The sequence below is a fragment of the Melospiza georgiana genome, chromosome 31 (genome assembly GCF_028018845.1).
Source record: "Melospiza georgiana isolate bMelGeo1 chromosome 31, bMelGeo1.pri, whole genome shotgun sequence".
NCBI lineage: Eukaryota > Metazoa > Chordata > Aves > Passeriformes > Passerellidae > Melospiza > Melospiza georgiana.
The window spans coordinates 3,532,587-3,556,022 of NC_080460.1; the positions used below are offsets into that span (position 1 = coordinate 3,532,587).

General features: G+C 62.4%; 3 protein-coding genes and 1 long non-coding RNA gene across 5 annotated transcripts in view; 3 read left to right on the top strand and 1 right to left on the bottom strand.

Moving 5' to 3' along the window:
* SNRNP200 (small nuclear ribonucleoprotein U5 subunit 200) overlaps window positions 1-3,521 on the bottom strand; it is a 33,020-nt gene extending 29,499 nt beyond the window's left edge. Inside the window, exons 1-3 of the mRNA XM_058042429.1 lie at window positions 3,391-3,521; window positions 2,247-2,410; window positions 948-1,119 (exon numbers count right to left, since the gene is read on the bottom strand). Coding sequence (XP_057898412.1) covers window positions 948-1,119; window positions 2,247-2,410; window positions 3,391-3,435 — 381 coding nt within the window. The 5' untranslated portion in view covers window positions 3,436-3,521. The remainder of the gene's footprint in view (window positions 1-947; window positions 1,120-2,246; window positions 2,411-3,390) is intronic.
* A 1,878-nt stretch (window positions 3,522-5,399) lies between these two features.
* On the top strand, window positions 5,400-17,411 carry SEMA4C (semaphorin 4C). Of its 2 annotated transcripts, none has more exons than XM_058042412.1 (15): window positions 5,400-5,416; window positions 7,179-7,322; window positions 9,258-9,406; window positions 9,490-9,552; window positions 10,123-10,221; window positions 10,568-10,664; window positions 10,738-10,854; window positions 10,930-11,075; window positions 11,939-12,114; window positions 13,021-13,165; window positions 13,514-13,736; window positions 14,024-14,139; window positions 14,228-14,385; window positions 14,673-14,743; window positions 15,368-17,411. In XM_058042412.1, exons 2-15 carry the CDS (start codon window positions 7,214-7,216, stop codon window positions 16,207-16,209), a joined length of 2,511 nt encoding a protein of 836 aa, XP_057898395.1. In that variant the 5' UTR covers window positions 5,400-5,416; window positions 7,179-7,213; the 3' UTR covers window positions 16,210-17,411. The 2 variants fall into 2 exon arrangements, with proteins under 2 accessions (XP_057898395.1, XP_057898393.1); XM_058042410.1 differs by lacking the exon at window positions 5,400-5,416 and adding an exon at window positions 5,617-5,637.
* A 2,144-nt stretch (window positions 17,412-19,555) lies between these two features.
* On the top strand, window positions 19,556-21,424 carry ANKRD39 (ankyrin repeat domain 39). The gene is made up of 4 exons (XM_058042529.1): window positions 19,556-19,688; window positions 19,967-20,070; window positions 20,325-20,528; window positions 20,884-21,424. Exons 1-4 carry the CDS (start codon window positions 19,556-19,558, stop codon window positions 21,019-21,021), a joined length of 579 nt encoding a protein of 192 aa, XP_057898512.1. The 3' UTR covers window positions 21,022-21,424.
* Window positions 21,425-21,496: 72 nt separating this feature from the next.
* Window positions 21,497-23,097, top strand: LOC131094936 (uncharacterized). The gene is made up of 3 exons (XR_009115819.1): window positions 21,497-22,540; window positions 22,684-22,843; window positions 22,882-23,097. It is a non-coding gene; the product is annotated as an uncharacterized LOC131094936 (long non-coding RNA).
* The last annotated feature ends 339 nt before the right edge of the window (window positions 23,098-23,436 follow it).

A 23,436-nucleotide genomic window follows, 5' to 3' on the forward strand; every position in this document is an offset into this window, starting at 1 on the left:
GAGCTTTAGTGTTCCTCAAACCCAAACCATTCCATGATTCCACGCAGGCATTTAGGTGGGATTTTGAGTGAGGAGCTGGCATGGAATCCCTAGAGAAGCTGGAATCCCTGGGAGTGTCCAAACCCAGGTTGGATCCAGCAGAAAACATCTCAACCCATGGTAGAACTTCATAACTTCTACAAACCCTTCTAATCCAACCTATTCCATGGTTCCATGTGGAGATTTGGGTGGGATTTTGGGAAGAAATATTGGGTGAGGAGTTGGGATCCTTAGAAGTGTCCAAGACCAGGTGGAAGCTACCTGGATCTATGCAAAGTGCAGGACCCATGGTGGGACCAGATGAACTTTGCTGTCCCTCAAACACAAACCATTCCATGGCTCCATGTGGAGATTTGGGTGGGATTTTGGGAAGAATTGTTGGGTGTGGGGCTGGGATGGATTCCCAGAGCAGCTGGGATCCCTGGGAGTGTCCAAACCCAGGTTCATCCAGTAGAAAACATCCCAACCCACGGTAGAACTTCACAACCCCTTCCAACCCAACCCATTCCATGGTTCCACATGGAGATTTGGGTGGGATTTTGGGAAGGTGGTGGGATGGACTCTCCAGAGCAGCTGGGATCCCTGGGAGTGTCCAACCAAGTTGATCCAGCAGAAAACATCTCAACCCATGGTAGAACTCCACAACCCCTTCCAACCCAACCCATTCCATGGTTCCATGTGGAGATTTGGGTGGGATTTTGGGAAAGTGGTGGGATGGACTCTCCAGAGCAGCTGGGATCCCTGGGAGTGTCCAACCCAAGTTGATCCAGCAAGAAAACATCTCAACCCATGGTAGAACTCCACAACCCCTTCCAACCCAACCCATCCCACACCTCCCAACCTCATCCCACGGGGCCACCAGAGCTGGACCCCCAATCCCAAACCCCAGAGGTGCCCCCAAATCTCACCTGGTCGCCCAGGGCAGCCTGGATGAAGCTCAGGAGAACCTCGTAGGTCTCTCGTGTCTCCTTGGTCTTGGGCTTGTAGATGATGCCCACCATCTCGTCGATGCCCTCGGACAGCAGCGTGTAGCCCTTCATCTTGTTGATGTCGTGCCTGTCCTCGTCCCTCTTCCTCCTCCTGGCAAAATTGGGGAAAACTGGGAATTAGGGGTGCTCAGGGAGCAATTCCTGCTTTTTCTGACCCATTTTTTTCCCCCAAAAAAAACACGATAAAAAATTGATTTATTTTCATTTTTTTTGTGATGATTTTGGTGGCTTCCAATTGGCGTTGGTTTGGAGTTTTGGGTTTTCCAACCCTAAAAATTCCCTCAGGGCCAAATCCTGCTTTTTCCAGATTGATTTACTCCAAAAAATTGAAAAAAAATTGATTTATTTTCTTTTTTTTTTAGATGATTGTGGTGGCTCGTAGTTGGGATTTGTTTGTGGTTTTGGGTTTCCCAACCCCAAAAGTTCCTTCATAGCCAAATCCTGCTTTTTCCAGAGTAATTTATTCCAAAAATTTGAGAAAAAAAATTATTTATTTTTCCTTTTTTTTTAGATGATTTTGGTGGCTCACAGTTGGGTTGGTTTGGAGTTTTGGGTTTCTCAATCCCTCATGGCAAAATCCTGCTTTTTCCGAAAAATTTACTCCAAAAAATTGAGAAAAAGTTGATTTATTTTCATTTTTTATGATAATTTTGGTGGCTCTCAGTTGGGTTTGTTTGGGATTTTGGGTTTTCCACCCCAAAAATCCCCAAAAATGTTGAGTTGGAAAAGGGGGAAGCTTCAAAAAAAAGAGATTTTTTGGGGATATTTAGCACCAGAAAAAGCAAATGTTTTTGGGTATTTTACACCAAAAAATGCAAATTTTTTTTTTTTTTATATATTTGGCACCAAGAAAAGCAGCATTTTTTTTTTATATTTAGCACCAAGAAGAGAAGATTTTTTTGGGATATTTAGCACCAAAAAAACCCTTTTTTTGAAAAATTTGGCACCAAAATATGAGATTTTTTTGGAAATTGGGTACCATGAAAAGCAAGTTTTTTAGGATATTTAGCACCAAGAAAAATATTTTTTTTTTTAATATTTACTACCAAAAAACCCAAATATTTTGGGATACTTAGCACCGAAAAAAATCCAATTTTTTGAGAAACCAACCACCAGCAAAAACCAACTTTTCCGAACCCAAACCAGAACCTCTCCCGTAATTTCTCCCATGATCCCAGGATGAAAATTCCCTGAAAATTCCCAATTTTTCCTGCTCACTTGGCTCTCCTCTCCTCCTGCATCTGGGGTTTGGTTCTCTGGGCCTTGTCCCCCATGCGGGTCCCCTCGAGCTTCCCCACCAGGGACAGAACCTCCCCCGTGGGCTCGTCCCGGCGCGTGCGGTCGATCAGCGAGCGGTCGGCCTGCAGCACCAGGTTGGAGTTCTGGGGGAAAAACCAGGAAAAATGGCATTAAAATGGGATAAAATGGCGTCAAAATGGGGTAAAATGGAGTTAAAATGGGGTAAAATGGTGTTAAAATGGGGTAAAATGGCGTCAAAATGGGATAAAATGGCATCAAAATGGGGTAAAATGGCGTCAAAATGGGGTAAAATGGCGTCAAAATGGGGTAAAATGGCGTCAAAATGGGGTAAAATGGAGTTAAAATGGGGTAAAATGGCGTCAAAATGGGGTAAAATGGCCTTAAAATGGGATTTAAATGGGGTAAAATGGGATTTAAATGGGGTAAAATGGGATTTAAATGGGGTAAAATGGGATTTAAATGGGGTAAAATGGGATTTAAATGGGGTAAAATGGGATTTCCCATTTGATCAGCGAGCGGTCGGCTTGGAGTACCAGGGTGGAGTTCTGGGGAAAAAAACGGGAAAAATGGGATTAATATGGGATAAAATGTGATTAATATGGGGTGAAATGGGATTGAAATGGGATTCCCCACTCGATCAGGGAGCGGTCGGCCTGGAGCACCAGGTTGGAGTTCTGGGGGAAAATGGGATTAAAATGAGGTTAAAATGAGGTTAAAATGGGGTTAAATGGGATACAATGGGATTTGAATGGAGTTAATATGGGGTAAAATGGGACTGAAATGGGATTTGGGGTGACGGGAATGGGGTTGAGGGGATGAACCGGGGCTGGAAGAAATCGAGGGGGTCCCAAAATGGGGTTGGGGGGTCCCAAAATGGGGCTGGGGAACCCCAAACTGGGACAAGGGAATCCCAAACTGGGGTCCGAGGACCCAGTACGAGGCTGAGGGTCCCATACCGAGTCCCAGCTGGGGTGGAGGGAGCTCACGGTAACGTGATGGGCTCACCGTACCGGGGTGCGCCCATGATAACGGGACGGGCTCATAGTACCGGGATGCGCTCATGGTAACGGGACGGGGTTCAGGGCACCGAGCGCGCACTCACCGCCTTGTACTCATACTGCAGGCTACGGGCGGTCACGTCCGCCATGGCTGCGCCGGGAGCGGGGCCCCGAACGGGGCCGGGACCGGGAGCGGAGCCGGGAACGGGAGCGGGCCCTGATGAAGCCGCACGGCCGCCGCACCGGAAGCGCCTTCAGCAGAACTTCCGGGTTAGGCGGAAACGCGCCTGCGCACGCGAGAACTAGGCCCCGCCCATTACTCATTTTTATTGGTTGATAGCCGCTAAATCCCGCCCCCACGCCGGGAGCTGCCTGTGATTGGTCAGACGGCCACCCGCCATGATTTTGATTGACGTTCAAACGCCTGAAGCTGGCTGGGCGGGGCAGGGGGCGCGGTCAGTTCGAAGTTCGCCGCTTCCTATTGGTCGATTATGTGAAAACCACGCCCTCTGATTGGACCACGCCCCTTTCCGGTGTGAGGGCGCATGTGGTGCCCGCGGAGGGGGGAGGCGACACCCCCGAATTGTCCCCGAGGAGGGCACTGAGGGGCATTTGGGGGGCCCCTGGGCATTGAGGGGTTTCTGGGTACTGGGGTGGCCCCTGGGCATTGAGGGGTCTGTGAGCATTTGGGGGTTCCGGGCAGTGTGGGGTCTCTGGCATTGAGGGTCCCTGGGCATTTGGGGGTCCCCAGGCACTGAGGGGTCCCTGGCCATTTTGGGGTCCTTGGCTGCCCACCAGGGTTATGTCCCCGTTCATTTTGGGGTGCCAGGGGATGCGGGCGGCGCCTCCCTCTCCCCATTCCCCTCCCTTGCTGGCTTTGGGGTCACAGCTCAGTGCCCGCTGCGGTGCCCTCATTATCTCGGCCCCGTTAATTAGCGGAGCGCGGCGCCAGCCCCTGGAGAGGTGCCCGGCGGCCGTGCCAGCTCGGCCGTGTCCCAGCAGGGGTGGCACCACGTGGCACTTGTCCTGTCCCTGGAGGTGACCTGGCTGTGCTGCCACACCTGGTGCCCACCTGGGCTTTGTCCTTGTCCTCTCTGGGAAGGGATTCTGGGCACCAGGATGGCACCAAGGTGGCACCAGGATGGCACTGGGATGGCATTGAGGATGACACCAGGGATGGCACTGGTCAAACTGGGATGGATTGGGATGAGCTGAGCCAAACTGGGATAGGCCGAGCCTGGTTAAGCTGGGCTGAACTGTGCCAAACTGGGGTGAGTAAAACCAGGCTAAACCGAACCGAGCCAGGCCAGTAAAGCCAGGCTGGATTGACCCGGGTTATACCTGACTGGGTGAACCCAAACTGGGCTAAACCAAGCTGGATTGAGCTGAGCCTGGTTAAATTGGCCTGAACTGGGCTGAGCCCAACCGGGACACTCTGAACTGGGCCGAGCCTGGCTGAGCCAAGCCTGGCCAGTGGGCTGAACTGGGCCGAGTGGTTCTGGGTGCGACCCAAACCGAGCCGAGCTGGGCTGGGCCAAGCCTGGTTGAGCCAACTGGTCCCGATAAGACCCGACTGGTTCCGAGCGGACGCGGTTCCGACTGGACCGGGGTCCGATTAGAACCGAACGGTTCCGATTATACCCGAGCGGTTCCGATCCGGACTCTCTCCGATCGGTTCCGATCTGACCCGAGCGGTTCCGATCCGATCAGACCCGACCCGAGCGGTTCCGATCCGATCAGACCCTCCCCGATCGGTTCCGATCTGACCCGAGCGGTTCCAATCCGATCAGACCCAACCCGAGCGGTTCCGATCTGACCCGACCCGACCCGAGCCCCCTCCTCTGAGGGGGTCCGTGACGTCACGTGCGGGGCGGGGCCGCTCGGGGCCGCGCCGCGCGCTCCCCTCAGCGCCGCTCCCGCCTCCCGCGCCCCGGCCGGGCCCCCCCGCGCCCCCCGGAACCCCCGCCCCGCTCCGCCGCCTCCCTCCGCCGCCCCGCCCGGGCCCCCGCCCCGCTCCGTTCCGCCGCCCGCCTCCCGCCGCCCCGGCCGGGCCCCCCCAAACCCCCCCCTCCCGCCCGCCCCGCTCCGCCGCCGCCCGCCCCGCCGCCGCCGCCGCCGCCGCGCCCTGAGGTGAGTGCGGGCCCCCCCCCCCGCTCCGCCCCGGTATTGTTGTGGCGGAGCCGCGGGGGCGGGAGGAGGAGGGGGAGGCGCTTTGTTCCTCCCGGTACCGGGAATCGCCGCCGGCTCCCCCCCCGCCCCCATCCCCACCGCGATCCGCCCGTGGATGGGGGGGCCGGAATCGCCCCCTCCGCCGCTCGGAGCCGTCGGTGCAGCGGGAAATCCCCCCCACGGTAACGGCGGCGGGGAGCGGGGGGCGCCGGGGGCGCGTGGCTTGGGCGGGCAGCGCCGTGGTGGCACCGTGTGGGGACCGGGGGGTGGCACCGTGTGGGGACCGGGGGTGGCACCGTGTGGGGACCGGGGGTGGCACCGTGTGGGGACCCCCCCCGGCCGGGCCCCTCAGGGCGCTCCCGGAGCGCCCAGCGCCAATCTCGGGGTTTGGCTTTGGCCGTGGCACCCCGAGGGTGCTGTCCCCGCTTTGGGCACCCCGCCGTGCCCCTGGCACCCCGGCCGTGCCCCGTGGCCTGTGGCACCGTGGCCGTGCTTTGTCCCTGTCGCCGTGCCTGTTGCAAGCCCAGCTGTGCCTGTTGAGCCCCGGCCGTGCCCGCGGCGCCTTGGCCGGTCCTGTGGCACCCCAGCTGTGCCCAGGGCACCCCAGACTGGCCCAGGGCACCCCGCATTTGTCTCTTGTGCCCTGGCTGTGCTCGTGGCACCCCGATTTCTGCCCGTGGTACCCTGGCCAGGCCTGTGACACCACCCCCCCCCCCATCTTTGCCTGTGGGACCCCAGTTCTCCATGTGGCACCTCAGCTGGCACCCCAAATGCGCCCGTGACACCCCAAATGTGCCTGTGGCACCCCAGCTGTGCCCGTGGCACCCCAGATGTGCCCCTGACACCCCAAACGTGGCTGTCACGCCCCAGATGTGGCCGTGACACCCCAGCCATGCCCTTGGCACCCGAGATGTCCCTGTGACACCCCAGATGTTCCTGTCACACCCCAGACATGGCTGTCACACCCCAGATGTGGCCGTCACACCCCAGATATGTCCCTGGCACCCCAGCTGTGCCAATGCCACCCCAGATGTGGCTGTCACACCCCAGATGTGGCCGTCACACCCCAGATATGTCCCTGGCACCCCAGCTGTGCCAATGCCAACCCAGCTGTGCCCATCACGCCCCAGCTGTGCCCATGCCACCCCAGCTGTGCCCATCACACCCCAGCTGTGGCTTTCACACCCCAGCTGTGCTCATCACACCCCAGCTGTGCCCGTGCCACCCCAGCTGTGCCCGTGCCACCCCAGCTGTGCCCATCACACCCCAGCTGTGCCCATCACGCCCCAGCTGTGCCCGTGCCACCCCAGCTGTGCCCGTGCCACCCTCCCCCGCCGCAGGAAGCCCGCCCGGGGGTGTCCCCCATTCCCACGGCCCTTCCCGTCCCCCGCCCTCCCGGAAATCCTTCCCGAGCCGTCACCGGGGCCCCCCCCGGGCCCCCCCGGTTTCCTGCTTCCCGCCGGGCCGGCCGAACAATCCCCGCCGCATCCTGCCCGCCCCGGGCTGGCACCATCCAGGGCACCCCGGGGGCACCGGGCAGGACGTGGGGGGTGGGCAGTGCCCGGTCCGGCCCCCCCCTCCCCATTTCCTCGCTGTCCCCGGGGCGCGGGGTGCCCCGGCCTCGTGACGGCGCGCTCAATGCCGCCTTGTGCCCGCGCCGCCCGCGTGACGCCGCCGGCGCCGCTGCCCCGTGGCACTGACGGGGCCCCGTGTCCCCCCACAGGGACCCCGCGGTGTCCCCAGCGCCGCCCCGGGGCCATGGCCGCTGTCACCGTGCTGCTGCTCCTTGTCACCGCCGCCGCCGGCGCCGCCGGCACGCCGGGCGCGTCGTGGAGCGCTGTGCCCAGGAGGACGGTGCCCTACGAGGGTGAGTGCCAGGGCATCGGGGACAGGGTGTGGGGCGTTGTCACCACCCCGGGTGGCTTTTGTCCCGTCCCTTCCCACACAGTGTCAGTGGGTGTCCCCAAAACTGGGATGCAGGGGACACGCAGGGATGTGCCAGATGTGCCATCCCCAGTCCCGTGCCAGCACGTGGGGGCCCCTGCCCCGTGCTGTGTCCCTTGTCCCCATCCCTGTGCTGTGCCTCCTGTCCCATCCCTGTCCCCATCCCTGTGCCAGGTCCTTTGTCCTGTCCCTCCTCCATGTCCCCCGCGTCCACGCCCTGCCACCATCCTGTCCCATCCGTCCCATCTGTCTGCGTGTCCCTTGTCCCATCCCTCTGCCATTTCCTGTCCCCACGCCCTGCCATCACCCTGTCCTGTCCCTCGGCCATGTCCCCTGTCGTGTCCCTCTGCCATGTCCAGTGCCCTGCTGGCACCCCGAGGTTCTGTCCTTGTCCTGTGCCAGCAGCCTCTGTCCCTGCCCTGCGCTGTCACCCTGTGTCCCCGTGCCGTGCCAGCTCCAGTGGCCCTGCCCTGTGCTGTCACCCTGTGTCCCCGTGCCGTGCCAGCTCCAGTGGCCTTGTCCGCGTGCCATGCCCTGTGTCCCCATGCTGTGCCACATTCCCCTGTCCCCATGTGGTGGCAGTGCCCCCTGTCCCGTGCCACTGTCCCCGTGCCCTCTGCTATGCCACTGTCCCTGTGCCTGAGACTTCAGTCCCTTCACTGTGTCACTGTCCCTATGCTGTCTTCAGGCCATGTCCCTTGTCCCTACACCTGGAGCTGTCCCTGTGCAGTGTCCCTTGTCCCCATCCCTTTATTGTGCCACTGTCCCTGTGCAGTGTCCCTTGTCCCCACGCCTTCGCTGTGTCCCTGTGCCATGTCCCTTGTCCCCACGCCTTTGCTGTGTCCCTATGCAGTGTCCCTTGTCCCCACGCCTTTGCTGTGTCCCTGTCCCTGTGCCATGTCCCTTGTCCCCACGCCTTTGCTGTGTCCCTGTGCCATGTCCCTTGTCCCCACGCCTTTGCTGTGTCCCTGTCCCTGTGCCATGTCCCTTGTCCCCACGCCTTTGCTGTGTCTGTTCCTGTGCCATGTCCCTTGTCCCCACGCCTTTGCTGTGTCTGTTCCTGTGCCATGTCCCTTGTCCCCACGCCTTCGCTGTGTCCCTGTCCCTTGTCCCCATGGCCAGGCCCCCCCCCTCAGCCGTGCCACCGCCCCCGTGCCGTGCCAGCCCCGTGTCCCTGTCCCCGCCCGGGGCCCTGGCGCTGTCCCCTCAATGGTTCCTTTCTGCAGAGCCCGGGGGGCGCGGGGGGGTCCCTGCAAAGGCCACTGTGTTTGGTGACAAAGGGACCTTTGTGTGCCACGGGCCGGGGGTGGCCGGCGGGGGCGGGAGTGCCCTCGGGGGTCCCTGCCCTGCGTCCCCTTGTCCCCAGAGAGCTGCGGGGGGTGGGGGGTCCCAGCTTGGTGTCCCCAGAGAGCTGCAGGGGAGGGTCCCCAAGTTCCCACAGAGGTACAGGGGGGGCCAGCCCGGTGTCCCCACACTCTGCAATGTCCCGTCTCGCTGTCCCTGTCCCCACAGAGCTGCAGGGGGGATCTGACAGAGTTTGGGGGTGCTGTGGGGTCCCAGCCCGGTGTCCCCACACCCTGCAATGTCCCATCTCGCTGTCCCTGTCCCCACAGAGCTGCAGGGGGGTCCCAGCCCGGTGTCCCCACACTCTGCAATGTCCCATCTCGCTGTCCCTGTCCCCACAGAGCTGCAGGGGGGTCCCAGCCCGGTGTCCCCACACTCTGCAATGTCCCGTCTCGCTGTCCCTGTCCCCACAGAGCTGCAGGGGGGATCTGACAGAGTTTGGGGGTGCTGTGGGGTCCCAGCCCGGTGTCCCCACACCCTGCAATGTCCCATGCCGCTGTCCCTGTCCCCACAGAGCTGCAGGACACTGCCAAGCGTTTCTCCCAGGGCGGGGTCTCTCACTACCTGACGCTGACGCTGGACGAGGCCGAGGCGCTGCTCTACGTGGGTGCCCGCGAGGCCGTGTTCGCCCTGGCCACGGGCACCGTGGAGCTCAAGGCGGCGGTGAGGCCCCGGGGCACCCCAAACCAGGGTGGCATTCGGGGTGGGGGTGCCCTGCCGGCCCCTGACCCCTGTGCCACCCCCAGATCTCCTGGGAGGCGCCCGTGGAGAAGAAGGCGGAGTGCGTGCAGAAGGGCAAGAACAACCAGGTGGGCACGGGGGCATGGGGGGGTTTGGGGCACAGTGCCAGTGCCAGAGGCTGTGTCCTTGTGCCATGTCCTGTGTCTGTGCTGTGCCAGCTCCAGGGGCTGTGTCCTGGTGCCATGTCCTGTGTCTCCATGCTGTGCCAGCACCAGGCGTCCTGTCCCTGTGTCCTTGTGCCATGCTCTGTGTCCCTGTGCTGTGCCAGCTCCAGAGGTCCTGTCCCTGTGTCCCCATGCCATGCCCTGTGCCACTGTGCCATGCCAGCTCCAGCATCCCTGTCCCTGTGTCTCCGTGTCATGCCCTGTGTCCCCATGCCGTGCCACATTCATTCCCCTTGTCCCCATGTGGTGGCAGTGCCCCCTGTCCTCTATCCCTGTCCCGTGCCAGTGTCCTCGTGCCACGTCCCCACTCCTTTACTGTGCCACTGTCCCTGTGCCATGTCCCTTGTCCCCACTCCTTTACTGTGCCACTGTCCCTCTGCAGTGTCCCTTGTCCCCACCCCTTCACGGTGCCAGCTCCCCAGTGCCCCATCCCTTGTCCCCTGTCCCCACTGATGTCCCTGTGTCCCCTCGCAGACCGACTGCTTCAACTACGTGCGCTTCCTGCAGAGCTACAACAGCTCCCACCTGTACGCGTGTGGCACCTACGCCTTCCAGCCCAAGTGCACCTACATCGTGAGTGGCTCCCCAGATCCCTGTCCCCAACGTCCCCTGCCCTCCCCAGGGGTGGCCCTGTCACCTGGGGTGGCGTTTTGGGTGGTTGTGTGGCAGTGAGAGCAGCTTGGGGGCGTCTTTGTGCACTTGGGGTGTCCCAGATGGGTCACCTGAATCAGGGACAGCCCTGGGTGAGGGACAGGGACAGTCCCAGATGGGTCATCTTGGAGGGCCCCTGTCCCCAGGAGGGTGGCCCAGGGCTGTCCCTGTCCCCAGGAGGGTCACCTGGAGGGTGTCCATGTCCCTGGGCCTGTGTGGGTGGCACAGACATGACCCAGTGCCCCCCACCCCACCCTGTGCCCCCCAGGAGCTCTCCGGCTTCACCCTGGACCCGGTGGCATTCGAGGACGGCAAAGGCAAATGTCCCTACGACCCCACCAAGGGCCACACCGGCCTCATTGTGGGTAGGTGACACCTCTGGGGACATGGGGGGGCGCCACCCGTGCCCGCCACCCCCCTTAAACACCTCCCTCACAGACGGGGAGCTCTACTCTGCCACCTTCAACAACTTCCTGGGCACGGAGCCCGTCATCCTGCGCAACCTGGGCCCGCACTACTCCATGAAGACGGAGTACCTGACCTCGTGGCTCAACGGTGGGGACACCGGGGGACAGGGGACACGGGAGGGCACGGGGGGCAGGGCACGGGTGTGACAAGGAGCTTTTGCAGAGCCTCACTTTGTGGCGTCGGCCTTCGTGCCCGAGAGCGCGGGCAGCGGCGACGACGACAAGGTTTACTTCTTCTTCAGCGAGCGCGCCGTGGAGTACGACTGCTACGCCGAGCAGGTGGTGGCACGGGTGGCACGGGTCTGCAAGGTACGCCTGGGCACACCTGGGCACACCTGGGGACACGCCCTGAGCTGTCTGAGGGTTGGGAAGTTGGCATGAGGTTTGGCAGTTGGGTATGATTGCTACACTGAGCAGGTGGTGGCACGGGTGGCACGGGTCTGCAAGGTACCTTGTCCTGGTGCCCATGGTCACAATGGTGGCCCTGTCCTGTTGCCCATGGTGGCCTTGTCCCAGTGCCAGTGGTCAGCGTGGTGGTCTTGTCCTGGATGCCCATGGTGGCCTTGTCCTGAAGCCTGTGGTCACCATGATGGCCTTGTCCCAGTGACCATGGTGGCCTTGTCCCAATGCCACTGGTCAGCATGGTGGCTTTGTCATGGATACCCATGGTGGCCTTGTCCTGGTGCCCATGGTCACCATGGTGGTCTTGTCCTGGTGGCCTTATCCTGGTGCTTATGGTGGCCTTGTCCTGCTGCCCATGGTAGCCTTGTCCTGCTGCCCATGGTGGTCTTGTCCTGGTGGCCGTGGTCATCATGGTGGCCTTGTCCTGGTGCCTGTGGTGTTCATGGTGGCCATGTCTATGGTGGCCGTGTCCCGGTGCCCGCAGTGCCCGCGGTGCCCACAGTGGCCGTGTCCCGGTGCCCGCGGTGCCCACAGTGCCCGTGTCCTGGTGCCCACAGTGCCCACGGTGCCCACAGTGGCCGTGTCCCGGTGCCCGCGGTGCCCACAGTGCCCGTGTCCTGGTGCCCACAGTGCCCACGGTGCCCACAGTGGCCGTGTCCCGGTGCCCGCGGTGCCCACAGTGCCCGTGTCCTGGTGCCCACAGTGCCCACGGTGCCCACAGTGGCCGTGTCCCGGTGCCCGCGGTGCCCACAGTGCCCGTGTCCCCGCAGGGTGACGTGGGCGGCGCGCGCACGCTGCAGAAGAAGTGGACGTCGTTCCTGAAGGCGCGCCTGGTGTGCTCGGCCCCCGAGCAGCAGCTGCACTTCAACCGCCTGCAGGCCGTGTTCACCCTGCCCGGCGCCCGCTGGCAGGACACCGCCTTCTTCGGCGTCTTCCAGGCCCGCTGGTGAGTGCCAGTGACCAAGATGGTCTTGTCCTGGTGGCCATGGTGGCCTTGTCCTGGTGACCATGGTGGCCTTGTCCTGGTGCCCATGGTGGCCTTGTCCTGGTGGCCATGGTGGTCTTGTCCCTGTACACGTGGTGGTCTTGTCCCTGTACACGTGGTGGTCTTGCCTTGGTCCCCATGGTCACTATGGTGGCCTCGTCTTGGTGCCCATGGTGCTCCTGTCCTGGTGACCATGGTGGCCTAGTCTCAGTGCCCATGGTCACCATGTTGGCCTTGTCCTGGTGATCATGGTGGCCTTGTCCTGATGACCATGATGGTCTTGTCCCTCTGCATGTGGTGGCCTTGTCCCAGTGACCATGGTGGCCTTGTCCCAGTGACCATGGTGGTCTTGTCCTGGTACCCATGGTCACTGTGGTGGCCTTGTCCCAGTGACCATGGTGGCCTTGTCCCAGTGACCCTGGTGGTCTTGTCCTGGTGCCCATGGTCACTGTGGTGGCCTTGTCCTTGTCCATGTGGTGGCCTTATCCCAGTGACCATGATGGTCTTGTGCCTGTGCATGAGTGGTCTTGCCTTGGTGCCCATGGTGGCCCTGTCCCAGTTCCCGTGGTGCCCATGGTGGCTCTGTCCCAGTTCCCGTGGTGCCCATGGTGGCCTTGTCCTGGTGCCCATGGTGCCCATGGTGGCCTTGTCCTGGTGCCCATGGTGGCCCTGTCCCAGTTCCCATGGTGCCCATAGTGGCTCTGTCCCAGTTCCCGTGGTGCCCATGGTGGCCTTGTCCTGGTGCCCATGGTGGCCCTGTCCCAGTTCCCATGTTGGTCCTGTCCTGGTGCCCATGGTGGCCCTGTCCCAGTTCCCGTGGTGCCCACGGCGCCCCTGTCCCTTTGCCCACTCCCGGTGTGCCCGCAGGGGTGACGTGGACGTCTCTGCCATCTGCCGCTACCCCATCCTGGAGGTGAAGAAGGCCTTCGAGGGGCCCTACAAGGAGTACCGGGAGCAGGCGCAGAAATGGGGGCGCTACTCGGGCGAGGTGCCCACGCCCCGGCCTGGCGCGGTGAGAGCGGGCACGGCAACAGGCTGGGGGGGCTGGGGCCCTGGGGGTGCCCTCTGAGGGGTTGGCATCCATTAGTGCCCCCTGAAGGGTTGGGATCCATCCCAGGGGCTGGGGGTGCCCTCTGAAGGGTTGGGATCCATCTGTGCCCCCTCAGATGAATTGGGATCCATCCGTGCCACCCTGAGATGGATTAGGATCCATCTGTGGCATCCTGAGAGGGATTGGGACCCACCCCAGTGCCCCCATGCCCTCATGTGCCCTGATGTTCCCCTGTGCCCTCCCCCATGCCCAGACAATCCCCCCGTGTCCTCCCCCATGCCCTGACGGTGCCCCCTGTGCCCCTGGCAGTGCATCACGGACTGGCACCGGCAGAACGGCTTTGCCAGCTCCCTGGAGCTGCCCGACAACACGCTCAACTTCGCCAAGAAGCACCCGCTGATGGACGAGCCGGTGCCACCCCAGCGCGGGCGCCCGCTGCTGCTCAAGAGGGATGCCAACTTCACCCAGCTCGTGGTGGATCGCGTGGCAGGGCTGGACGGGGCCACCTACGAGGTGCTCTTCATTGGCACAGGTAATGCCAGGGACAGGGAATGCCAGGGACAGGGAATGCCAGGGGACAGGGAGCACCTATGAGGTGCTTTTCATTGGCACAGGTAATGCCAGGGGACAGGGAATGCCAGGGGACAGAGACAGCAGGACAGGGGGCACAGAGGGGACAGGGCATTAAGGAGGCGTGGCGCCGAGGGACAGGGCACAGCAGGGACATGGCACAACAGGGACAGGGCACCATGGGGACAGGGCACCACGTGTCCAGCCCCGGGGTGCCCCGTGGCTGATGCCCGCCGTGCCAACCCGCAGCTGACGGCTGGGTGCACAAGGCGCTGGATCTGGGCACCCGCATCCACCTGGTGGAGGAGCTGCAGGTGTTCGAGCCCGCCCAGCCCGTGGAGAGCCTGGTCCTGGCGGGCACCAAGGTGAGCGTGCCAGGGGTGGGGGTGGCAGCGTCATCGCGGTGCCACCCGGCAGCGCCACCTCACCGCTGTGCCCTCCCCACCCTGGCAGAAGCTGCTGTTCGCCGGGTCCCGCCTGCAGGTGGCACAGCTGCCCCTGGCAGAGTGCGGGCGCTACCAGTCCTGCACCGACTGCGTGCTGGCACGGGACCCCTACTGCGCCTGGAGCCGCAACGGCAGCGCCTGCGTCCGCACCGACGGGCACAACGGGTACCAGGGCACCGGGGGCATGGGGATGGCACTGAGGGCACGGGGATGGCACTGAGGGCACGGGGATGCCCCCCAGGGCATGGAGGTGGCACCCAGGGCATGGTCAGGGTGGAGCTGGGGAAGGGTTCTGTCCCCAGAAGGGGCTGGCACTGCCCAGGGAATGGGCACAGCCCCAAGGAGCTCCAGGAGCCTTTGGATTTTGGGGTGTCTGTGCAGGGGTGCCAGGGGGGGATCAGTGATCCCTGGGGTCCCATGGGTACCCTCCTCATGGTGCCATCCTCCCGCAGCTCCCACCTGGTGCAGGACGTGCTGAGCTCCGACACCGGCGCCTGCTCCGTGCCACAGGTGGCCAAGCAAGGTGAGACCCTACTGGTGCCACACGGGTGTGCCCATGCCATCCCATGCCAACCCATGGATCCCATCCCATGGATCCCATCCCATCCCATGGATCCCATTTCATCCCATCTCATCCCATCCCATGGATCCCATCCTATCCCACGTGATCCCATGGACTCCATCCCATCCCATGGATCTCATCAAATCCCTTCCCATCCCATCCCATCCCACGCCATGGATCCCATCTCATTCCATGGATCCACTTCCATCCCATCTATGGATCCCATCCCACACCATGGACCCCATGGATCCCATCCCATCCCATCCCATCCCATCCCATCCCATCCCATCCCATCCCATCCCACCCCATGGATCCCATCCCATCCCATGGATCCCATCCCACCCCATGGATCCCACCCCACCCCATGGATCCCATCCCATCCCATGGATCCCATCTCATCCCATAGATCCATTCCCATCCCATCTCATTGACCTCACCCGATCCCACCCCATGGATCCCATCCCATCCCATCCCACCCCGTAGATCCCATCCCACCCCATGGGTCCCATCCCACCCCATAGATCCCATCCCATCCCCCCCATGGCCCCCACCCCGTGACGCCCCTGTCCCGCCGTGTCCCCGCAGGCTCCCTGACGCCCAAGAACGTGACGGTGGTGGCGGGCACCGACCTGGTGCTCACGTGCCGCCTGGCCTCCAACCTGGCGCGCGCCCTCTGGACCTTCGAGGGCCGGGCGCTGGCGGCGCAGCAGGTGCTGGTGCTGGGCGAGGCGCGGCTGCGGGCGCTGGTGGTGCCCGGCGCGGGCGCCCAGCACAGCGGCACCTACCGCTGCCTGGCCGAGGAGCAGGGCGCCCGCCTGCCCGCCCAGGAGTACCGCGTGGCCGTGCTGGCGGGCCCGGGGGCGCCGCTGGAGACGCGGGCGCCGCTGGAGAGCCTGGGCGTGGTGTGGGTGCTGGCCGTGTGCCTGGGCGCCCTGTGCCTGCTGCTGCTGCTGGCCGTGCTGTCGCTGTGGCGCCGCCTGCGCCACGAGCTGGGCAAGGGCGCCAAGGCCATCGAGAGCACGCTGGTGTACCCCATCGAGCTGCCCAAGGAGATGCCCAGCCCGCGCTTCGTGCCCAGCGCCGCCTCCGACTCGGACGAGAAGCTCTGGGACCCGTCCAGTTATTACTACTCGGACGGCTCGCTGAAAATCGTGCCCGGGCACGCCAGCACGGCGGGCACGGCCTGCTGCCGCAACGGCGGCCCCGGCGCGGCCTCGCCGCCCGCCGCCATCCCCGGGCAGCCGCTGCACTCGCCCACCCGCATCCACCTGGGCCCCCTGCGCGGCTCGGCCTCCAACGGGTACATCCGCCTGGCGCTGGGCACCGAGGAGCGCCCGGCCTGCGCCGACCTGGCCGAGGAGCTGCGGCGCAAGCTGCAGCAGCGCCAGCCCCTGCCCGACTCCAACCCCGAGGAGTCGTCGGTGTGAGCCGCGCCCGCCTCCGCTCCGGGGGCTGCTGCGGGCACCGCGGAGCGGGCACGGCGGAGCTGATCCGGCCGGGGATGGGTGCCTGGCATTGGAACCCGGCTGGGGATGGGTGCCTGGCATCGGAACCTGGCTGGGGATGGGTGCCTGGCATCGGAACCTGGCTGGGCACGGGCACCTGGCATCGGAACCTGGCTGGGGATGAATGCCTGGCATCGGAACCCAGCTGGGGCTGAGCGTCTGGCATCAGAACCTGGCTGGGCATAGGTGCCTGGCATCAGGATCCAGCTGGGGATGAGCGCCTGGCATTGGAACCCGGCTGGGGATGAGCGTCTGGCATCAGAACCAGGCCGGGCATAGGTGCCTGGCATCAGGACCTAGCTTGGGATGGGTGCCTGGCACCAGGATCCAGCTGGAGATGGGCACCTGGCACCAGGATCCAGCTGAGGACAAGCATCTGGCATCAAGACCCAGCTGGGTACAAGCGTCTGGCACTGGCACCCAGCTTGGGACGGGCGCCTGGCACCAGGATTCAGCTGGCAACGCACACTTGGCACTGGCACCCACCTTGGGGACAGGATTGCCACACTGATACCCGCCCTGGGGACAGCAGGGTGACCCCAGTGCCCGGCTTGGGGACAGCAGTGTCACCACAGGATCCACCCTGTGCCACCCCAGTGCCAGTGCCCACCTTGGGGACTGATGTGTTGGCATTGGTGCCCACCTTGGGGACAGGATGGTCACCCCAGCGCCCACCTTGGTGACAGCAGTGTCGCCCAGTGCCCACCCGGAAACGGGAGTGTCACCTCAGTGCCACTGACACGCTGGCATTGGTGTCCACCTTGGGGACAGGATTGGCACCCTGGCACCCAGCATTGTCACTTGGGCACCTCCCTTGGGGACAGGGCTGCCACCCTGGCACCGCTGCCACCCCCTTCGGTACGGTGTCCCCATGGAGGGACAGACGTGGGGACACCCCTTGTGCCCACCTTGTGCCCGCTGCCCTCGGGACGATTTTTTTGGGCCGATTTCGGGTTTTTCTCCCTGACATTTTTCTATCTGCACCCCCTCCCTCCGTGCCCCCCTTGCCAGGGCTCTGTGCCCACCCTGCCCTGGCCTTTGTCCCCTTTGTCCCCTCCTGTCCCCAACCCCTGCACGCCCCCCTCCCCTTTTGTATAACCCCCCCCAGTGTAATTTATTTGTTACCGAAATTATATTTATTTGCTGTAAATACCTGAGTATTTTTATATTCATAATAAAAGGACTTCCAAAAAAAGCCAAAAACAAACCCTGGATTTTTTTTTTTCTATTTCTCTTTTTTCTTGAGGAGTTTTGGGGGAATTTTTTGAGAGGTTTTGGGGGAGATTTTGGGGAGATTTTAGTGGAGATTTTGAGGGAGATTTGGGGAAGTTTTTGGGGATTTTTTTGGAGGTTTTGGGGGAATATTGGGGAGGTTTTAGGGGAGATTTTGGGGAGGTTTATTTGAGATTTTGGCTGAGGTTTTGGGGGAGGTTTGGGGAAGTTTTTGGAGATTTTTTGGGAGGTTTTGGGGGAGTTTTTGGGGAATTTGGGGAAGTTTTTGTTGAAGTTTTGGCGAGTTTTTGGGGGAGGTTTGGGGAGGATTTGTGGAAGGTTTTGGGGGAGTTTTTGGGGAATTTTCGTGAGGTTTTGGGAAAGTTTTGGTGGAGGTTTTGGGGAGGATTTGGGGAAGATTTTGGGGGAGAATTTGGGGAGGTTTCTTGGAGATTTTGGCTGAGATTTTGGGGGAGGTTTGGGGAAGTTTTTAGGCATTTTTTGGGGAGCTTTTGGGGGAATTTTGGGGAGGTTTTGGGAAAGTTTTCGTTGAGGTTTTGGCGAGGTTTTAGGGGAGATTTGGGGGAGGATTTGGGGAAGATTTTGGGGTAGATTTTGGGGAGGTTTCTTGGAGATTTTGGCTGAGATTTTGGGGGAGGTTTGGGGAAGTTTTTAGGGATTTTTTTGCGAGGTTTTTGGGGAGGTTTTTGGGGAAGTTTTTGGGGAGGTTTTGGGCAAGTTTCGTTGAGCTTTTGGGGAGGATTTGCGGGAGGTTTCGGTTCTCTCCCCCCCCCGGTGCTGAGCTCATGGAAAAAGCTCCAGCGGGGCTAAAAAAGGACAAACCCGGAGCCGTTCCCAGGCGGGGGGGCCGGGCCGGGCTCCCCCCCCATCCCCGGGGAGGCTCCGCTGGGAACGGCGCAGGAAATGCGGGAGGGGGCTGGGAACGGGCCCGGGCCGTGGGAAATGGGGCTGGGGGCGGCATGGGAGTGCCGGGGGGGAGGGGAGCCCGGGGACACCCCAATACTGGGGATGGGGGACCCCAAGGATGGCCCAGAATAGCGGAGGGGCCTCTGGGACACCCCAATACTGGGGAGGGGGAGCTCAAGGATACCCCAAAATAGGGGAGGGGGAACCCAGGGACACCCCAATATAGAGGAGAGGGACCCCCATTACTGCTGTGGGACCCCAATTACTGCTGTGGGACCCCAATTACTGCTGTGGGACCCCCATTAGTGCTGTGGGACCCCAATTACTGCTGTGGGACCCCCATTAGTGCTGTGGGACCCCCATTATTGCTGTGGGACCCCAATTACTGCTGTGGGACCCCATTTCTGCTGTGGGACCCCAATTACTGCTGTGGGACCCCCATTACTGCTGTGGGACCCCAATTACTGCTGTGGGACCCCCATTATTGCTGTGGGACCCCCATTACTGCTGTGGGACCCCCATTACTGCTGTGGGACCTCCATTATTGCTGTGGGACCCCCATTACTGCTGTGGGACCGCCATTAGTGCTGTGGGACCCCCATTAGTGCTGTGGGACCGCCATTTCTGCGCACAGAGGAGCTCAGGGACCCCATAAAGGTTTGGAGGGGACCCCTGGCAACCCCCAGTGGGGGAAGATGGGATCCTTGGGACCGCCCTAATGGGGAGTGGGAGCCCTGTTGATGATGGGGGGGGACTTGGGAACCCCAAAATTTGGGGGGGGGACGACGAACCTCGGGTCCCCAAGGGGATTTGAGCGGCTCCTGGCGCCCCCTGGCGGAGGCAGTGGCTGTGGAAAGTGCGCATGCGCCGCAACGGTTCGGAAGCGGGGTCATTCGGCTGCATTCGGCCCTTCCCGGATTCCTTCGGCATTTTCCGGCCCTTTCACGCTCTTTCGGCTTTTTCCGCCTGCACTCGGCCCCTCCCGACCTCGCTCGACTCTTTCCGCTCTCCTCGTTCCTTTCCGCCTTCCCTCGGCTCTTTCCGTCCCCCCTCGGCCCTTCCCGGTCTCGCTCGGCTCTTTCCGCCGCCCCTCGGCTCTCTCCGCCCGTCCCTCAGCGCCGCCGCTGCCATGGCCGGTGGTCGCCGCTCGCCGCCCGCTCCGTGCTGCCCGGGCCGGGCGGCGCTGCCCTCTCCGTGCTGCCAGGGCCGCGTGGCCGTGCCCAGCGTGCACCAGAGCCTGTCCGAGATGGACTTCGAGCGGGGTCCGGGGGGCTCCGGGGCCGGGAGGGCCGGGTCAGCGGTACCGGGGGAGCTCCGTGTGGGGTACCCGGTACCGGAGGGGCACGGGGGGGTCCCTGTGGGGGGTACCCGGTACCGGAGCGCCACGGGGGGCTCTGGGCAGGGGCTGGAGTAGCGGAGGGGGCACGGGAAGGGCTGGAGCAGCGGTACCGGGGCCTCTGGGTGGGGGTACCGGAGGGGCACCGGGGGGCTCTGGGCACCGGTACCGGGCCCGTGGCTGAGGCGGCCCCGCTGCCCGCAGGGATCTGGGCGGCGGCGCGGGACGGGGACGAGGCGCGGGTGCTGCAGCTGCTGGAGCGGAGAGGGGACCCCGCGGAGCCCGACCTGGCGGGGTACACGGCACTGGTACACCGGGGGCACCGGGAGGGCACGGGGGGCACCGGGGCACGGTCCTCGTAGGGGGGCACCGGGGGTCCTGACCGGGTACATGGCCCTGCGACGAGGGGCACGGAGGGCACCGGGGTCTTTGGGGTCGGTCCTTCCCTGGCACCGGGGATCCCGGGGGTCTTTGGGGTCCATCCTCACCGGGGGTCTTTGGGGTCCCTGGCACCGGGGGTCCCGGGGTTCGAGCCCTGAGGCCGCCCGTGCCGTGCCCGCAGCACTATGCCAGCCGGAACGGGCACCTCGGGGTCTGCCGGCTGCTGCTGGAGCGCGGTGCCCCGTGCGATGCCCGCACGCCCGGCGGTGCCACCCCGCTGCACCGCGCCTGCTACTGCGGGCACCGCGCCGTCACCGAGCTGCTGCTGGCACACGGAGCCGACCCCGCCGCCACCGACGGCGACGGCAGAACCGGCCTGCACAAGGTGGGCACCGGGAGGGCACCGGGGGTGGGCACCGGGGGGATCCCAATGCCAGGTAGGGGCACGGGAGGGCTCGGGGAGGGGGGGTCCAATGCCCAAATTAGAGGGGTCACAGGGGCATCCCCCTGCCCAAATTAAAGGGGGCACAGGGGGACCCCAATGTCCAAATTAGAGGGGGCACAGTGGGCAGCCCCTGCCCAAAGTGGGTGGGAGGCACAGGGGGACCCCAATGCCCAAATTAGAGGACGGCATAGGGGGCAACCCCTGCCCAAACCGGGTGGGGGCACGGGGCTCCTCCTCTGCCAGTGTGCCCGTGGGTGCCTCTCGGGTGCCCGTGGGTGACACCGGTGCCCGCCAGGCCGCCGAGCAGGGGCACCGCGAGCTCTGCGCCCTCCTCCTGCGCCAGCGCCCGGCCCTCGCCGCCCTCCGCGATGCCCGGGGCCGCAGCCCGCGGGACGGGGCGCACCCGGCCGTGTGGGACCTGCTGGACACCTGAGCGGACACAGCGGCGACAACCGGGACCGGGCACTGTCACGGGCCCGGTGCCCGTCCCGACACCGGCGCTGCCACTTCCGGGTTCCGCCAGCACGCCCCGCCCGCACCCCATCTCAACCAATCACCTCCCGCCATTCCCTGCAGCCCCGCCTCTCCTCCCATGTAGCCAATCAGCACCTCGGTGCAGTTAGGGGGCGGGGTTTAGCGGCGTAAACAGCCCCCGCGGGTGGAGGGGGGGATTTAAAGGCGCCGCGTCCTTTTTCAGCGGGACCCCCCCCCGCGCGGCACCGAGCACAGCCAGGTACAGATATAGAATTTTTATTAACCCATCTGACAAAAAAATAACCCGAAAAAAAAAAAACCCTCCGTGAAATGAAAATTCCACGGTCGGTTCGACAAGCGGGGCGCGGGGGGAGGGGCAGAACCGGGAGGGGGAGGCCCGGCCCCCCCCGCCCCTCCCCCCATCCCCCCGCGGCCCGAGCTCCCCGAAAATACAAATCAAAACCTGAACAATAAATAGGAATTCCCCAGGGGGGAGGAAAAGGAGGGGTTTGCATAGAGGAAGATTTAATAAAAAAGTTTTTTTCGTTGTTTTTTTTTTTCTTTTTTTTTTTCCTGGCTTATTATTAATTATTAATTATTATTATTATTAATTAATTATTATTATTTCTAAAATCTCCCCGCGGAAGGAGCTAGGAACTGATCGTCGAGATGTGATTAACAAAAATAATTCAACCTTCTCCCAATAACTTACAGGAGTTCACCCAGGGGGAACTTTTGTGCTTATTTTTGTGGTTTTGGGGTCAAGCTCTGACCCCAAAAAACCCCAGGGGGGTTTTGGGGGGACCCTCAGCCCCCTCCTGCCTGTACAACTTTGGTCACTAGCGCTGTGTCACCCCAAAATCCAAACTCTAAAAATCCAGACCCTGAAGTCCAAACCCCAAAAGTCCAGACCTCAAAATCCAGACCCTAAAATCCCCGGGCCAGCAGGGAAGGGGCTGGGATTGATCCAGGAGACCCCAAAAACACCGGACAGGGGTCGGGATTCCCATCCCAGGAGATCCCAAAACGGTGGACGAGACCCCAAAGGGCCGAGGAGACCCCAAAGGTTTGGAATTCCCATCCCAGGATGGGAAGGAGAACCTAAAGTGATGGAAATCCCATCCCGGGGATCCCAAAGGTTTGGGGTGTCCATCCCGAGGGTCCTGGAAGGTTTGGGGTGTCCATCCTGGGGTTCCTGGCAGGGTTTGGGGTGGAGCCTGGAAGGTTTTGGGGTTCCCACAAGGTTTGGGATGGACCCTGAAAGGATTGAGATGTCCACCCTGGGGTTTCTGGAAGGGTTGGGATGTCCATCCCAAGGGTCCTGGAGGGGTTGGCCTGTCCATCCCAGGGTTCCTGAAAGGTTTGGATGGACCTGGAAGGGCTGGGATGTCCATGTCCATTCCAGATCTAGAAGGGTTGGGGTGTCCATCCCAGGTTTCCTGAAGGATTGGGATGTCCATCCCAGATCTCCTGGAAGGGTTGGGGTGTCCCTCCTGGCAGGGTTGGGATGTCCATCCCAGATCCCCTGGCAGGGTTGGGGTGTCCATGTCCCTCCCAGATCTCCAGGAGGGTCGGCCTGTCCATCCTGGGATTCCTGAAAGATTTGGATGGATCCGGAAAGGTTGGGATGTCCATGTCCATCCCAGATCTCCTGCAGGGTTAGGATGTCTATCCTGGGATTCCTGGCAGGATCAGGATGTCCATGTCCATCCCAGGTCTCCTGAAAGGCTGGGATGTCCATCCCAGATCTAGAAGGGTTGGGATGTCCATGTCCATCCCAGGTTTCCTGGCAGGATTGGGATGTCCATGTCCATCCCAGATCTAGAAGGGTTGAGATATCCATGTCCATCCCAGGTCCCCTGGCAGGGTTGGGGTGTCCATCCTGGCAGGGTTGGGATGTCCATGTCCATCCCAGATCTAGAAGAGTTGGGATGTCCATGTCCATCCCAGATCTAGAAGAGTTGTGATGTCCATGTCCATCCCAGATCCCGTGGCAGGGTTGGGGTGCCCATCCTGGCAGGGTTGGGGTGTCCATGTCCATCCCAGATCCCGTGGCAGGGTTGGGGTGCCCATCCTGGCAGGGTTGGGGTGTCCATGTCCATCCCAGGTTTCCTGGCAGGGTTGGGGTGTCCATGTCCATCCCAGGTCCCCTGGCAGGGTTGAGATGTCCATGTCCATCCCATGTCTCCTGCAGGGTTAGGATGTCTATCCTGGGATTCCTGGCAGGATCAGGATGTCCATGTCCATCCCAGGTCTCCTGAAAGGCTGGGATGTCCATCCCAGATCTAGAAGAGTTGGGATGTCCATGTCCATCCCAGATCTAGAAGAGTTGGGGTGTCCATGTCCATCCCAGGTCCCCTGGCAGGGTTGGGGT